Below are 14220 nucleotides of genomic sequence, written 5' to 3'. Positions count from 1 at the left end.
CCGTTGACTTTTTATCTCCAGTACGTGCTGCAAATGCAATTACCATGCCAACATTGGTTCGTCTCGGCGTGGGTTCTAAAATCAATTCATGGAACAATTTGCCCTTTACAAACTTCTCCTGCAGACCAGCGGACAGTTGACTTTGAAATATATTTCTGCAAACAGCAAACGAATTCGGTTGAAAATATTTTAATCTTGGAGTTTTCAAAGTAGGCTTTCTCTACCGTGTCCTTATCGCGGTTGATAAGAATATTTTACAGTGTGTGTGTTTGTGTTTCAGGTAAAACTGGAAGGGGTTTCTTCTAGAGTGCCTGTGCTGTAATTATCTGGCGATTACCATATGTGGGTGGGCCGTAAAAATGTTTATTGTCGTCGCTTTACATAGCTCAAAACATATTTTACCCCACAAAGTTTACCCTCCCCTCATAATGCTTACCTACTGATTGTCGCTCTCTTTGCCTGCCACACGCACCGAAATGCCCTACCTAATCGCACTCTCTCTCTCTTTCTCTTCTATCACACTTTTACACCCACACACTTGTTGCTTCTCTCTCTTTTGGTCTATGGCTTGCTTTCCCTCTCTTTCTTTCGCTGACAAACACACAGACAGGCACTTGCACGCTCACTTTCAATATATTGGCCTTTATTTTTGCCGGCTGTGGCTGTTTCCATATCTCTGCGTCTGCCAGCCACTAAACACCCCCCTACCCACACCATTTATTTTCGTACATCGGATTTTTGAGCTATATTTTGTTGTATTTACTGGGCTTGATCGCCGCCTCCTCGTGGCTCTGCTTTTCATTCGCATCTGAGCCGCGCTGCCGTCCACATCGTCCGATCTGCCACTCTCCCGCTACCCCAGGTGGCACGCGTGTGTAAATTGTGAAATATACAAAGAAATAATAATAATAAATTAGGAAAAAAGCCTACAGAAATATATTCATTGTGTGGTGCTGCTATAAATAGAACAAATCAAATTGAAATCCAAACAAAAACTAAACGGTGTTCCACACAAAGTGAAAAGTTGCCCCTAAATTAAAGGTAATTTTCCTTTATCTAAGCCTTATCCTTACCCCTTTGGCCTTGTGTAAAAACATTCGGCTAGCTGCGTACCACCCGCCGCTAGTATCCAGTAAAAACACACACCTTTCGCATACAGAATGGCTAGATATAGAGATGTGTATATAGATGACTGATTCGTTAGCAGTAGGACTGGACTGTGTGTCCACTTAGCAAGTGATTATTAAGACGCCTCTCGCACCTCTTGGCACCGACAGAAAAATAATAATCGAAAATAAAAACGCATCAAGCGGTACCTGGTGTAAAAATAAATTTGATCAAAATTAATGCTAATTAATGGTTATATCTGTCTACTACTACTATCCGCAACCCCCATGTCTGAGCCGAAAACAAATTCTCATCCCAGAGATTTCTGGCTAATTCAATGCAAATCAGCTAACAAAAACCTTGGCTCAAAAATTGGCTCAAGAGCCGAAGCAAGCAAACCAAAAGTTCTCAATGAATTATTAACTAAACAATTACTTTACCGCTAGAAGTATTTGATGAGCCTCATCAAGCGTAATTGAAGCTAATATCAATTTGTGTATTATTTTAATTTGTTTTCATCAGTTGAATGCTGAAAGAATGCGATGCGTTGATCACGCTCCAGCGGGAGGACTAGTGAAAGTGTTTCGGGCCTTAGGCAGTTCCTCAGTCAGGGGAGAAGTCATGGAGTAGGCGTAGATCTCACGTAAATGGGGCTTCATAAAAGTGCACTTACAATAAATACTCTTGCCTCATTTCCTTTTCGTTTATTGGGAAATTAAATTGAATTGTGCTGTGAGGTATGTGCAGGTGGTACGCTTGAAGGGAGGCTATTGACTCACACATTACGATAGCTGTTAGTTTTTTTAGAAATAGCATTCTCAAAAATAGCTTCCAGTCTTGCGAACATTTCCTTTGTTTGCTTTAGCAGAATTCCCCTACTAGAGACGGACTTTGAACCCCTATAGAGATGGGCTGTTGTCGATTATTGATTGCCCTTTCAGATTTCCAATAAAAATGAGACAGACTAAGACTAAGAGAGAGCTGGATTAATCAGTAAACCTGTGTGCAAGCGAGAGCTAAAGATAATGAGAGATTGAAATAGATAGAAAGCCCTTCGTTGCCGTTAATTAGAGATGTACTTTGGACCCCTGTAGGGATGGCCTGTTTTCGATAATCGCAGCAAATGCCCGTTATCAGCAAAAACTGTCAGATTTGCAATGCAAACGAGACAGCAGGATGGTGTTTGCTTTGATTTATGAGAAAGATAGATGATAGAGATAAATATATGTATATCTGCACTGTTTATCAGGCGTCTGCTTTGGCGCGCTCGAAAAACTATTCAAACATGCCTCATATGCCATTGATAATTGTCAATACAAATATTGGCAGCCAACGCCGTCACTGCGACAACAACACTATCAATAGAATTTGTAAAATAAAACAGTTTTCAGTTCCCTTGTAAATTACAAATTCCACAGGCATCGGCGACCTTGTCTGAAATGGTCAAAAACGTTAGAAACAGGCAAACGAATATTTGAGGCCAGACCCAGTCCCAGACCCAATCCAAATCTACGCAGAAAAATCAAAATAAATTTGTTATCTCTCTTTTTCTTTGCCAAATTTAAATTTGTATGCAGGCAATGTCTCGTCTCCCTCCTCGCGAACAAATCGTATCTGATGACAAATCAAAACAAAAAACAAAATGTTATTGGACCCCGAATTCATTTAGCAGAGTTTACCTTTTATTTGTTGTTGTCTGTGTGTATTTGTTGATGGAGTGACTTGTTGCATTGATCTAATTGACAATTGAGCTGTCAGCGCTTGGGGCAGATTTATGAAGCGGATTTTACGTTATCGTAAAACACACAATAGCCGGATACCGGAGGAGTCATCAAATATTTTCGAAAGCAATTCGAAAAGTGAAGGAAGGAAAAACCGGGCATACATTTATTTGACATTTCTTTGGCTTTACTTACTTTGCAATCCGTAGTCCACAGTTTGGTTGAGTCTGTAGCGCACATCAGCCCCTAGCAACAACAATAAGCGTATCCAGTGTGCTCTTTGTGTCTGGCTCTATAGCGATATCTCCACTATCTTTGTTATCTCTCTCGCTGTACAGGCCTCTGCCTCCCATTGAGTATGAACACAAATTGAGGAAATGAACATTTAGTGTCTGTGGCAAGTGGAACCACTGCTATACATACATTTGTACACATGTAGATGGGTCCCAGCACTTGTCTCTCGTACCAGACAGTATCTAAATTGTTTGTTGCTACCTGTCTAACATTATCTGTTTAATTTCTGTAGCTTTCGCTTTCTATCCGTTGGGAATTGTCGCTGTGCTTTCTGTTTTGCTGAACAATTTGGAGCCGGAGGCGCCATTTAACGCTTTTGTATTAGGAATTGTTTCTAATTACCTTCCACGGGTTAGTTCGCAGAGGGTACTGGGAAGGTACTGGGAGAACAAAAGATAAAATCACTTGAATCGAAACTAAATGATTTACGATTGCACGTGTGACAATTTGGAATGCAATTAAATCGTTTGATCGCTGACACTATGTGGAGGAGGTTGCATCATTCCATTTGATTTACATCGAATGCTGTACAAGTACTCATTGAGCATTCCAGATGGATGGTGGAGACATCAATCAGGGCTCCCACATGGCAGGGGTTTTATGTGCTAAGGAGAAATGAGGTCATTCATATATCAATGCTCCATTATCTTTTTGTATGCCCATGGCAACCACATCATTATGCTATTGGTTCTGGTCTGTTTAAGTTATGGATTAGTTTCGGGCATAAATATGCTCAAGTTCTTGAACTCTCTACTTTGAAGATAAGGTAGATATTCAGGCCATATGGAAATAGGCCTACAACACGCTCCAATGATAAGAACTAACCCAAACCAATCGATATTCCATGGAACTTTTATCTTTTTATGGTAGGTATTTTTAACTAAGCCTCATTTTATGGCTGGAGATTATAATTTAGCAACTAATGAGCACAATTATAGATACTTTTTTGTGTGAAGAAGTTTATAAAGGTTTTTCCCACATCCTTGAATTATTCACTACCAAAAATAGTCCGTTAATTATCCACGTAGAGGCAGGGCATTGTAAAATTACAAATGCCTGACCGATAAAAAGGTTTAACCTTGGGGTTGCAGGCAAACAGGCCAAGAAACAATCGGCAGTAGCCATATCCACGATCACGTAATGTTACGTCAATGTCGCTCCGCTCCGCTCCGTTCCGATGGCGATCGCTATCGATTCAATGAGATACTATGGTGGCGATAGCCACAGCTAAAACGAGCCCATTTAGCATCTTCATTTGCATGCCGGACGACAGGCAGGAGCCCTAGCTATAGCCCATTCCCATAATGCTGATTTTGATGATTTGCATATGCGTTTGGCTTGAACGTGCTGAACCCTAAATACGAGTATGTATGGTGGGTAGGTTCAGCACAGTTCAGTGCAGTTTATGGCATGGGTTCACTTAACTCGCTTTATGGCAACTTGAACTTGACACAGATTATGGTGGGGTTTTCTTTTTTGAAAGCTTAATGCCTGAAAGAAAAGAAATAAAAGAAGATTTTTCAATCATAAAGAACATAAGAACATGTCCCAAACCCATTAATAAATTACCCCAAAAATCTAGAGTACTTTTTTCGGTCAAAAATCCCTGTACATTCAACCCTTTGCTAAATAATAAACGATCCCCTTCGATCTGTATTGCCAGCTTACAATTTTCCATTGACAAATTGGCAACCTGCTGATAAAGGTGTGAATTTGTTTGGCCAACAAATTAAGTTAATTTGTGTAGATCACACCTATGGTTCGTTGACAAGTCAAGTGGTGACCTCTTAGCGTCACATCCGCATATAACAAATATTTAAACAAATAATACTCAACCCGCACTGCTCTACGTTTCATTCTCTAGAGCCCCATAATGCCAATCAAAGATATACTGCAGCGGTGCAGGCCCATACCCCTGTATGTGGTGCTGGTGCTATCGATCTGCTACTTTGTGCTCCAGCTGGCTCTCAGCCACATAACGCACGCTCTGACACTGCTCATGGCATCGTATCACATGTTGTGCAACATATTCGCACTGGGCGGCTGCATCATAACAATTAAGGTAAGTGGAACAACAACTCGTTTTTGGCTTTGGCTTTATTTTTGCTTACGATCTTTTGGCCAACGCCAGGAAATTGTCGCGTGCTGGCTGCTGGTGCATTGAACTTTGATTGTAGCCAGAAAATCAAAACCAAAAGCGCAACACACACACAAAACGCATTCCGAGCTCCTCCTTGTCTTGAAACTGGTTCCATTTCAAATTATAATTTATTAGCGAATATTTGAAATATTTTTGCTCTCTCGAGGGGTGCGGCGGTTCTTTTAGTTTGTGTTATCTGCACATTTCACATTTCGTTTGGGTTTCAAGCTTATCAGTAGATTGCTGTGTAATTGCCTAGTCCGACTCTAATGCCTCTGTCTACACAGATATCAGCCTGAATTTCATGGAGATACCACCAACAGACTGCCTTTTGTAGGGGTTTCTGTGGAGATATGAACAAATGGACAAATGGTGCTGCAAATGTTTGGGAACTATTCTGGCAGAAAGTGAAAATAAGCATGATGTTTCAGTGCTACTTAGTAATGAGAGCCAACTTAAGTAAACTTTTATAAATAAATGTGTATGAAAGTGTTCTTTGTTTTCCATTAAAAAAGCAGCTCTCTCAGTGGTCTCTTGTTTTACCATACAATAATACTCTTACCCAACTCCAGTTTGCCTAGCTCAAGGTGAAGACACATCGATATTCACGCCAATGTTTTTGATCTTTGTCATAGTTAAATCTTTTACATATTATTGAATGAATGCAAATATTGTTCAGGTTGTGGGAAAGCAAAGCGTGCCAAGCACGTTTCGCAAAGAAATATACAAAAACATCCAAAAACCACAAAAAACTTGGCCTGAAACCACAGAGATACCAGAAATCGAAAGCGTCCCAACGGACAGAGAGACAGCTTGTAGGTGTGGACAGCACAGCTGTGTGGGCCGCTGGGGCCGAGCTTATATAATGGGGGAGAAGACCAGCGAAGCGTTAAAATACTCGCTAACCACAATTTGGGAGCCATTGCCAATTGTTTTGACTTGGAAAGCTTAGAAAGCATGACAATAAATGGATAATTCCATGCGGTTCTATTTCAAAATTAATTCTTGACTCTCTTTTCGCACCTGCAGCACAGCAAAAAGAATCAGGAGGAGCCTGCGACTCCGGCCAAGCTCAATGGCACCAACGGTGGTGTCGTGGTGCAGCTCGGCGAGACGGAGGACCAGAAGGAGGCCAGGCGGGAGTGCAGGGAGCAGAAGCTGCGCAACACCTTCGGCTGGGCACGCATCGACATACTCACCATGCTGATAGTGTTCATCATTCTGGCCTCGCTCTCCTTCTCGCTGGTGGTGGAGGCTCTGCAGACGCTGGTGCACATCGACCATCAGGACACAATGCACCTGCCCATACCCGTGATGATGCTGGGCTTTGTGGGTCTCATACTGAATGGTTTGACGTATCTGCTCATCGGTGGCTACACGCTGCATCAGGGCAGCTTCCTCCACTTGACGCCCGGCGGCAATGTCGTCCTCGAGCGCTCCATGTCCAGCAACATGGATTTGTCGCTAAAGCCCATGCAGCGGCAGTTGAGCAAGTCGCGTAACGATCGCCAGCTACGCGAGGAACTGGAGACGGAGGTGGGCAGTGTCTACTTTGCCACGAGGCGGCAGGGCGCCGTCGAGATGTTGCGTGATGTGTCCAGCACCATTTTTGTGATTGTCTGTGCGGCCATTGTCTATGTGGCTGAGGATGAGCAGCATACGGCCAAGTTTATTGATCCAGTGCTGTCCATTTTCTCGTGCATCCTTCTGATTTCGCTCAGTTATCCCTACAGTGAGTATTAAAGTTAAACAGAGGAGAATAAGGAACTAAATTTTATGTATTTCCCCTCACAGTGAAAGAATCCTGCCTTATTTTGCTGCAGACCATTCCTGGCTCCATCGATCTGGAGATTTTTGAGCGCACGTTGGTCACGAAGTTCCCGGAGATCGTCAGCTATCATGATCTGCACATTTGGCAGCTGGCGGCCCATCGCTATGTGGCCACCATACACATCCAGTTCCAGAATCCCAAGCTCTACCTGAAGATCATCGAGCAGGTGCGCACGTACTTCCATGATCAGGGCATCGGCGCCGTCACCATCCAGCCAGAGTTCTATCCGTCCACCAATAAGAATGCCTCCGCCTCGCTGGAGTGCCTGATGCAGTGCCAGGCGGCAGAGTGCATCGAGAAGGTGTGCTGTCGGGATTCACGCACGGATCTGCGTGAGGTTAGCGACAGTCCGGATGGTGGCAAGTCCAAGTCTTCGCCTTGCCATGGTCATGGGCATGGCAAAAGCAAGTCCGACTTGAGTGCGGTCGTGGTGGAGAAGCCCAAAGAACTGAATGCAGCACAACTGATGAAGGTACAGGCGACAGATGAAGTCAAGACAAAGTCGCAGGTGGAACCGGCAACAACAGAACAAAAAGCGGCCACAGAAGACAGTCCGTCACCGTCTCCGCCTGCGCCTGCAGCTGCGAGTAGCGACGAAAAGTGCCAAGAGCCTTCCACCCAATAGTTTTAACATTAGTTCAAGCTTTATGGACGATTTTAGCTAATTCTTAAGTTAGTTTACGTTTTTGCCATATAATTTGTTGCAGCTAATGTTTCCTCGCGCGACGTTTAACTAGTTAGGACTCGTGCCTGTACATTTTAGCCTAACGAATCCATTGTTTTTAAGGTACATTTATTGTATTGTGTATTGTGTTATGTTATTGCATAATTCCTAGCAATTATACGAACGAAAAATAATTAATTAAAAATACATACAATCGATTTAATGAGCAAACTCTTCAGTTGGGAGCTCTGCTTACGTATAAATAGCTATAAAAATATTTGGATTACACATTGGCCAGGAGAGTTAGTTAACAAAAATACGATCCACATGATTTCCACAGCGAGTAACAATAGTTAACAACAACATTTGTTTGATATCGGACAGGTCAGATAGATAAGGCCGTCGTACACACACATACATATACATATATGTACATAAGTACTACATCTATAAATATCATACATATTTATCTTTTTTTGAGGGGAACTCCACCCTACTACTTTGCCTGGTCTCCGCCCAACAGATACTCCAGCGCAAAGAGCCGTATAATCAGCGCCAGGTTGTCCGTCGTCGCATAATCGATCACACTTTCGTTATCGTCGGGCGTATGCCAGACGCTGGGGAAGGGCACTGGTATTAAATGGAGAACGGGTACATTGCGCCTCAGGAACGGTATGTGATCGTCCTCGATGAAGGAGGAGCGCATGGCCTGCGACTGGAAGTAGCGCGTGGGATCCCGCTGAGATACACCACTGCTGGCATAACGCTCCAGCAAGTCAACCTGCGCGAGGCGCGTCTCCACGGACTGGAGGCGCATGTACCACGATTCTGTGTTGGCGAAGAAACTGTAGAATGCCGGATCGGGTGCACCCAGCAGGTCCAGCAGAACAAGCATATCAATGCTATCCAGTTTTCCCTCGTGGTGCCAGCGTTTCGCCAGGTGCCGCGCCCCGTAAATTGAGTCTTTGGGTCCCCACTCCTCGAAGGCCTCCTCGCCGTCGAAGAACAAAAGCATCAGACTGAGTTTGGACTTCATCAGCGGTTTTAGCTGATCCTGCAGCACTTGCGCCAGGTTTAACAGCATCGCACACGGCACTGCGGAGTCGGTGGCACCAAGAAATTCCTTATTCGGCATGTACTTGCTGTCGTAGTGGCAGGCCAGGACCAGATAACGCTCTGCGTTCGGGTTCAGGGTGGCAATGATATTGTGGAAATGCAGCTGACCCATGATGGGGGCCGTGTCATGGAAGCTGTCCAGCTCCACATGCCAGTCTAGATCTCTCAGGCTCTCTACGATGTACTGCCTCACGAGGCTGTGATTGCCGGTGCCCACCACGCGTGGAATCAGAATGCTGCTGATGGCTTCCCGCAAGTGCAGTTTGTTCGACAGATTGCTGTATTCCAGGAATTTCGACTCCGAGAGCTTGCTGGGATTGTACGAGGTCTGCAACGGGAAAAAGTAGATGGTTAGCACACAGCCAGCTGGAAGCAGTTGCTTTGGGGGGGTAGTGGCACCTGTGCTCGGCCAACCACATTGTCCGTCAGAGACACCGAGCCCTTGACCAAGGTGGCTATCAGAGCCGCCTGCACGCACAACGTCCACATATTCGGAGGCAATCGAGGCAGCTGGCGTCGCAGCATGTTGAACACTGATTCCCGAATACGTGGCGGAGTAATTCCGTTTTGCTGGTGTATGGGATTCTCGCCTCGCAGCGTTCTAACAGGTGGTTCGAATCAATTGTGCGTGCTGGTTGTTGGCCGCTGGGCGTGGTGCTGCATGGGCACAGGTGTGTAGACTGCAGCATGTGGTAACGAAATTGTTGCGTGGCATCTATCACTATCAATTTATCGTTTTTGCACTTGTTGGGGGGCAATAAACAAGCACAAACAAATATATTCTGGCCAGAACAGCTGTTTGACTTTAACAACAGGTGGCGCTCATGTGCAGCTATTTCTCAGTGTTGCACATTCAACGAATATCTTTAAATTAAATCGAATTATTAATGATGTACATAAATCTAACCTGTGAAATGTCGACCAGCTCAAAGCAGGCTCCAAGATTGAAGATTTTCTTGCGCGGCTTCGGCAGCAGCGTTTTGACTGCCTGCATCCACGAATATTGGCGCACCCACGTCCTGCCACGATTGAATAAAACGCGCATTTCACTTATTAATGTCTTTTTTAATGCAGAATTATACACACAAAACACTAGACAACAAAGTGGGTTGCACGTTTTTCCCGCTGCTATCGAGAGTTATGCAATAGAAAACGATTACACACATTTACAGACAACTTTCCCTCCCCCTCTCGGGCATATAAACATTGTGTGTATGTACAAAAGTGTTTCGTTTCGTTTGACTTAGCTAATACTTTCTAGAACAGAACGCGAATAAATGGAAATGGTAAACAGTCTCCGGTGAAGCTTAGTCTTCCTTCGGTGCCTTGGAGCTGGCGGCTCCAAAGTAGGCACGATAGATATACAGTCCCAGAGCAATGTGTAAGGACACCACGGCACCGACCGCCGAGAAAATGTTAACTTTGACCTCGCTCATATCAAAGAAGCCATCCAAAACGACGGCCTTCATCAGAAAGAATGTGATCACAGGCAGGAACACAATCAGCATGCAATAGAAGAGCACTGTCTTGAAAGAACTGTAGTCCTGGGAGTCCTAGAAACATAAACAAGACGTGGGATTAACTACCGGCAATTCCGCCCTGCCCACCATTGTGAACCTTACCTCAGACTTCTGTTTGGCCTGTTTCGAAGGGCCAGCAGGGCCTCCAATGCCGGGGATGGTTTTCTTATTTTTGTTCGTCATTTTTCTAAATATTTTTGAACTTATTCCAATTGAAAACTCTGATTATTTTTGACTATTTTGTTTTTTCTTTTGCCTGCCATTCGTTTTTATCATCCATTTTGACAATCACATGATGTCGCGATAGTTTCTACAGTTGTTTTGTTGCCTATCGATGTTTCGAAGCATCCCTGCGTGCGCGATACTCATCGGAACGAAGTGCGAAAGGAAAACAAAAAGCGTGACAGGAGAATCAAAGCGGCAAAATGTAAAACTTGCTTATTGTGGTTTCGTTGGCCCGTTCGCCTCGCAGTTGGTTGTGTGCTCGCCCGCTTGCGTGTGTTAATTAAATTTATTTCAGCATTTTGCAATTGCTGCGTATTTGCTTTTGCGGCATTTAACTGTATACCAAAAAAATCCATCACCAACTGCAGTTTGCCGTGAGACTGTTTTAGTCTGTGCTTTTTTTTCCTGTGTGTTTATTCTTGGTAAATTTGGTGTCGCGCATCATCAGCATGGTGTTAACAAATTTCGAGTGCTGGGCACATGCAGATTCGGCGGGCCAATTTCGAAACCACGCAGATGCGACAAACCTTGGATCCATTCAATCCACGTGCAGTCTCCTACGCTGCCGTCCCCCCTGTCAACGCTACCGTTGGCGGTCATTCATGGCCATTCATGAATGATGCCAACAACAATGAGCAGCCAGTGGATGCTGCCGCCGCGTCTGCAGCGCGCAGAAAAAAGCGTTGTAACGGGAATGAGCCATCCGAGGACGGGGATAACAATGTGCAGTTCAAAGAGTCCGAGGAGGAGAGCGATAATGATAAATATGGCGTGGTTTGGGACAATTATGTACCAGATGAGGGGGAGGCTAACATTTAGGCACATCCTACACGGAGAGAGTGTGAGTATATCAGCGGTACGCATCGATATAATTGATTACCAATCTTGTTTTCTTTTTACACAGTTGGCCAATGAGAGTCTGTCAGCATTATGAAAAAATATCGTATCCTGCATCTCCTGGACATCTTTGGCTATTTATTGTCTGCAGTGTCGTCTAAGCAAGTTATAAAAGAACACCGTGGATTTGCAGAGCAGGTCAGCGTATGTGTTGGGAGTCATTTAATGGCGAATAAACGCTGCCAACTGCCCGAGAGTTCCTATAACTAGCTACGCAAGGCCTTTGGGGAGGTGCATGTCCAGGCACTCAAGATCTTTGACGAAAACGAGGAGCTGCATCCCATCGTTGGCTATTCGCAGGTTGAGCTGTATGAAGGAGATATTGAGCATGGCCATTCGTCTGATGCAGGCTTTGTGGCTGTTTAATGCTTGATGGAGGGCTTTCGTCGGCTGTGCCTGCCATACATCTGGCCCAGATGGTCACTCAGGGCATGAGCAAGGAATCACACTTGCAATAATTGCCGCACTTTAGTGTCTACGTATATTGTCAAGCGATGCTGAGGAGGTAAGGTGTATATTGAATCTGCCAGCAGCTATCTTTAACCGTTTGGTGTTTTTCAGAAAATCGAAACCGTCTCCGGCATCATGGAGCTGGAGTTTGAGGAATAAAGTGGTCTCTGGCAGCTCTACAATACACAGATGGCCGATGGGGTCCGATTCGCCAACATTGGGCCAACTATGTGATATACCTGGAGAGTGAATGCCGCGTCAAAACAACCTTCTTCTCACAGAAGATCATCACCCCATTGGTAAATGCTTTCATTTTATAATATTTAATTATATTATGAATTCTATACTGCTTTCGGTTATAGACCTTAAGTATACCAAAGAGCCGTCACCCAACTAGTTTTCGATCAGATAAACCAAGCCCCAATACCGCCTGACTCCTAACAAATCTCCTATCGGACATTAAATGGTTCAGTTATGTTCGTTGCACTGCAGCCACCTGGCGCTTTCTAATTTGAATATAACCCATAACACCGAGTTTTTGTCAGACATCATTAACATACTCGATATATTAGTTTCGATAGTTCCCTTGTTCGTTTTGCAACACTAGTTTCCGGCGCAGCAAAAACTACGGCGTTTCACAATTTTACTGGAAAAACAACTAAAATAACAAAAGCGAGTCTTTTGAAAGAGCCAATCTTCTAGAAAATTGATTTTTCTTTTTTATGAAATTAAAAGTTCAATGTTGGGAGTCTTATCTTGCTTTAAATATTGAAGAGAATATCAGAATCGGGGAATATGAATTCCATCGGAATATTTGCGGTATATTTTGACCCTGATAAAGGTATTATTCGGTATACTTTTGAGGGTCAGTGGTATATTTGATAGATAAAACTGCGGTCACACTGCAATAAGAACATGTGCAATATTTCTCAAAAATTTAAATTTATTGTCAAAACCATAACAAAAAGGATAAAGGTATTAAGAACAAAAGAAAAACGATAAACAGTCTTGACGGATACCTCAGCATATATTAATTGCAGCCACCTGGCGCCTTCTAATTTGAATATAACCCATAACACCGAGTTTTTTTGTCAGACATCATTAACGATATATTAGTTTCGATAGTTCCCTTGTTCGTTTTGCAACACTAGTTTCCGGCGCAGCAAAAACTACGGCGTTGCACAATTTTAATGGAAAAACAACTAAAATAACAAAAGCGAGTATTTTGCAACAGCCAATCTTCTAGAAAATTGATTTTTCTTTTTTATGAAATTAAAAGTTCAATGTTGGGAGTCTTATCTTGCTTATAATATTGAAGAGAATATCAGAATCGGGGAATATGAATTCCATCGGAATATTTGCGGTATATTTTGACTCTTATCAAGGTATTATTCGGTATACTTTTGAGGGTCAGTGGTATATTTGATAGATAAAACTGCGGTCACACTGCAATAAGAACATGTGCCATATTTCTCAAAGATTTAAATTTATTGTCAAAACCATAACAAAAAGGATAAAGGTATCAAAAACAAAAGTAAAACGATAAACAGTCTTGACGGATACCTCAGCATATATTAATTGCAGCCACCTGGCGCCTTCTAATTTGAATATAACCCATAACACCGAGTTTTTGTCAGACATCATTAACATACTCGATAGTTCCCTTGTTCGTTTTGCAACACTAGTTTCCGGCGCAGCAAAAACTACGGCGTTGCACAATTTTAATGGAAAAACAACTAAAATAACAAAAGCGAGTATTTTGCAACAGCCAATCTTCTAGAAAATTGATTTTTCTTTTTTATGAAATTAAAAGTTCAATGTTGGGAGTCTTATCTTGCTTATAATATTGAAGAGAATATCAGAATCGGGGAATATGAATTCCATCGGAATATTTGCGGTATATTTTGACTCTGATAAAGGTATTATTCGGTATACTTTTGAGGGTCAGTGGTATATTTGATAGATAAAACTGCGGTCACACTGCAATAAGAACATGTGCCATATTTCTCAAAAATTTTAATTTATTGTCAAAACCATAACAAAAAGGATAAAGGTATCAAAAACAAAAATAAAACGATAAACAGTCTTGACGGACACCTCAGCATATCAATTGCAGCCACCTGGCGCCTTCTAATTTGAATATAACCCATAACACCGAGTTTTTGTCAGACATCATTAACATACTCGATATATTAGTTTCGATAGTTCCCTTGTTCGTTTTGCAACACTAGTTTCCGGCGCAGCAAAAACTACGG

The 14220-nt window shown here is 43.1% G+C and overlaps 5 protein-coding genes across 6 annotated transcripts in view; 2 read left to right on the top strand and 3 right to left on the bottom strand.

Moving 5' to 3' along the window:
- Positions 1–165: 165 nt before the first annotated feature.
- On the top strand, positions 166–7751 carry LOC117894082 (zinc transporter 1). 2 transcript variants are annotated; one of them, XM_034800947.1, is made up of 4 exons: positions 166–177; positions 4987–5184; positions 6292–6994; positions 7057–7751. In XM_034800947.1, exons 2-4 carry the CDS (start codon positions 4996–4998, stop codon positions 7716–7718), a joined length of 1554 nt encoding a protein of 517 aa, XP_034656838.1. In that variant the 5' UTR covers positions 166–177; positions 4987–4995; the 3' UTR covers positions 7719–7751. The 2 variants fall into 2 exon arrangements, with proteins under 2 accessions (XP_034656838.1, XP_034656837.1); XM_034800946.1 differs by lacking the exon at positions 166–177 and adding an exon at positions 795–1041.
- LOC117894091 (AT-rich binding protein) overlaps positions 4288–14220 on the top strand; it is an 18123-nt gene continuing 8190 nt past the window's right edge. Inside the window, exon 1 of the mRNA XM_034800960.1 lies at positions 4288–4298. The gene's annotated coding sequence lies outside the window, so the exon portion shown is untranslated. The remainder of the gene's footprint in view (positions 4299–14220) is intronic.
- On the bottom strand, positions 7767–9673 carry LOC117894088 (glutaminyl-peptide cyclotransferase). Its single transcript, XM_034800957.1, has 2 exons — positions 9273–9673; positions 7767–9201 (listed from the first exon to the last, which is right to left on the bottom strand). Exons 1-2 carry the CDS (start codon positions 9396–9398, stop codon positions 8254–8256), a joined length of 1074 nt encoding a protein of 357 aa, XP_034656848.1. The 5' UTR covers positions 9399–9673; the 3' UTR covers positions 7767–8253.
- On the bottom strand, positions 9918–10676 carry LOC117894093 (vacuolar ATPase assembly integral membrane protein VMA21 homolog). The gene is made up of 2 exons (XM_034800967.1): positions 10496–10676; positions 9918–10426 (listed from the first exon to the last, which is right to left on the bottom strand). Exons 1-2 carry the CDS (start codon positions 10574–10576, stop codon positions 10181–10183), a joined length of 327 nt encoding a protein of 108 aa, XP_034656858.1. The 5' UTR covers positions 10577–10676; the 3' UTR covers positions 9918–10180.
- Positions 9918–14220, bottom strand: part of LOC117894094 (vacuolar ATPase assembly integral membrane protein VMA21 homolog) — a 9021-nt gene continuing 4718 nt past the window's right edge. Inside the window, exon 3 of the mRNA XM_034800968.1 lies at positions 9918–10153. The gene's annotated coding sequence lies outside the window, so the exon portion shown is untranslated. The remainder of the gene's footprint in view (positions 10154–14220) is intronic.

The sequence above is a fragment of the Drosophila subobscura genome, chromosome J, assembly GCF_008121235.1.
Source record: "Drosophila subobscura isolate 14011-0131.10 chromosome J, UCBerk_Dsub_1.0, whole genome shotgun sequence".
NCBI lineage: Eukaryota > Metazoa > Arthropoda > Insecta > Diptera > Drosophilidae > Drosophila > Drosophila subobscura.
Note: the sequence above shows the minus strand (reverse complement) of the source record. Positions and strands in the feature narration are given on the sequence as shown.

Excerpts from the sequence above, each read along its gene's own strand:
- LOC117894082 (XM_034800947.1), top strand. The coding sequence starts at position 4,996 with ATGCCAATCAAAGATATACTGCAGCGGTGCAGGCCCATACCCCTGTAT. Across the intron at positions 5,185-6,291 it reads GCTGCATCATAACAATTAAG|CACAGCAAAAAGAATCAGGA; the intron begins GTAAGTGGAACA and ends TCGCACCTGCAG. Across the intron at positions 6,995-7,056 it reads TTCGCTCAGTTATCCCTACA|TGAAAGAATCCTGCCTTATT; the intron begins GTGAGTATTAAA and ends TTCCCCTCACAG.
- LOC117894093 (XM_034800967.1), bottom strand. The coding sequence starts at position 10,576 with ATGACGAACAAAAATAAGAAAACCATCCCCGGCATTGGAGGCCCTGCT. Across the intron at positions 10,427-10,495 it reads AGGCCAAACAGAAGTCTGAG|GACTCCCAGGACTACAGTTC; the intron begins GTAAGGTTCACA and ends TTATGTTTCTAG.
- LOC117894088 (XM_034800957.1), bottom strand. The coding sequence starts at position 9,398 with ATGCTGCGACGCCAGCTGCCTCGATTGCCTCCGAATATGTGGACGTTG. Across the intron at positions 9,202-9,272 it reads ATGTGGTTGGCCGAGCACAG|ACCTCGTACAATCCCAGCAA; the intron begins GTGCCACTACCC and ends TTCCCGTTGCAG.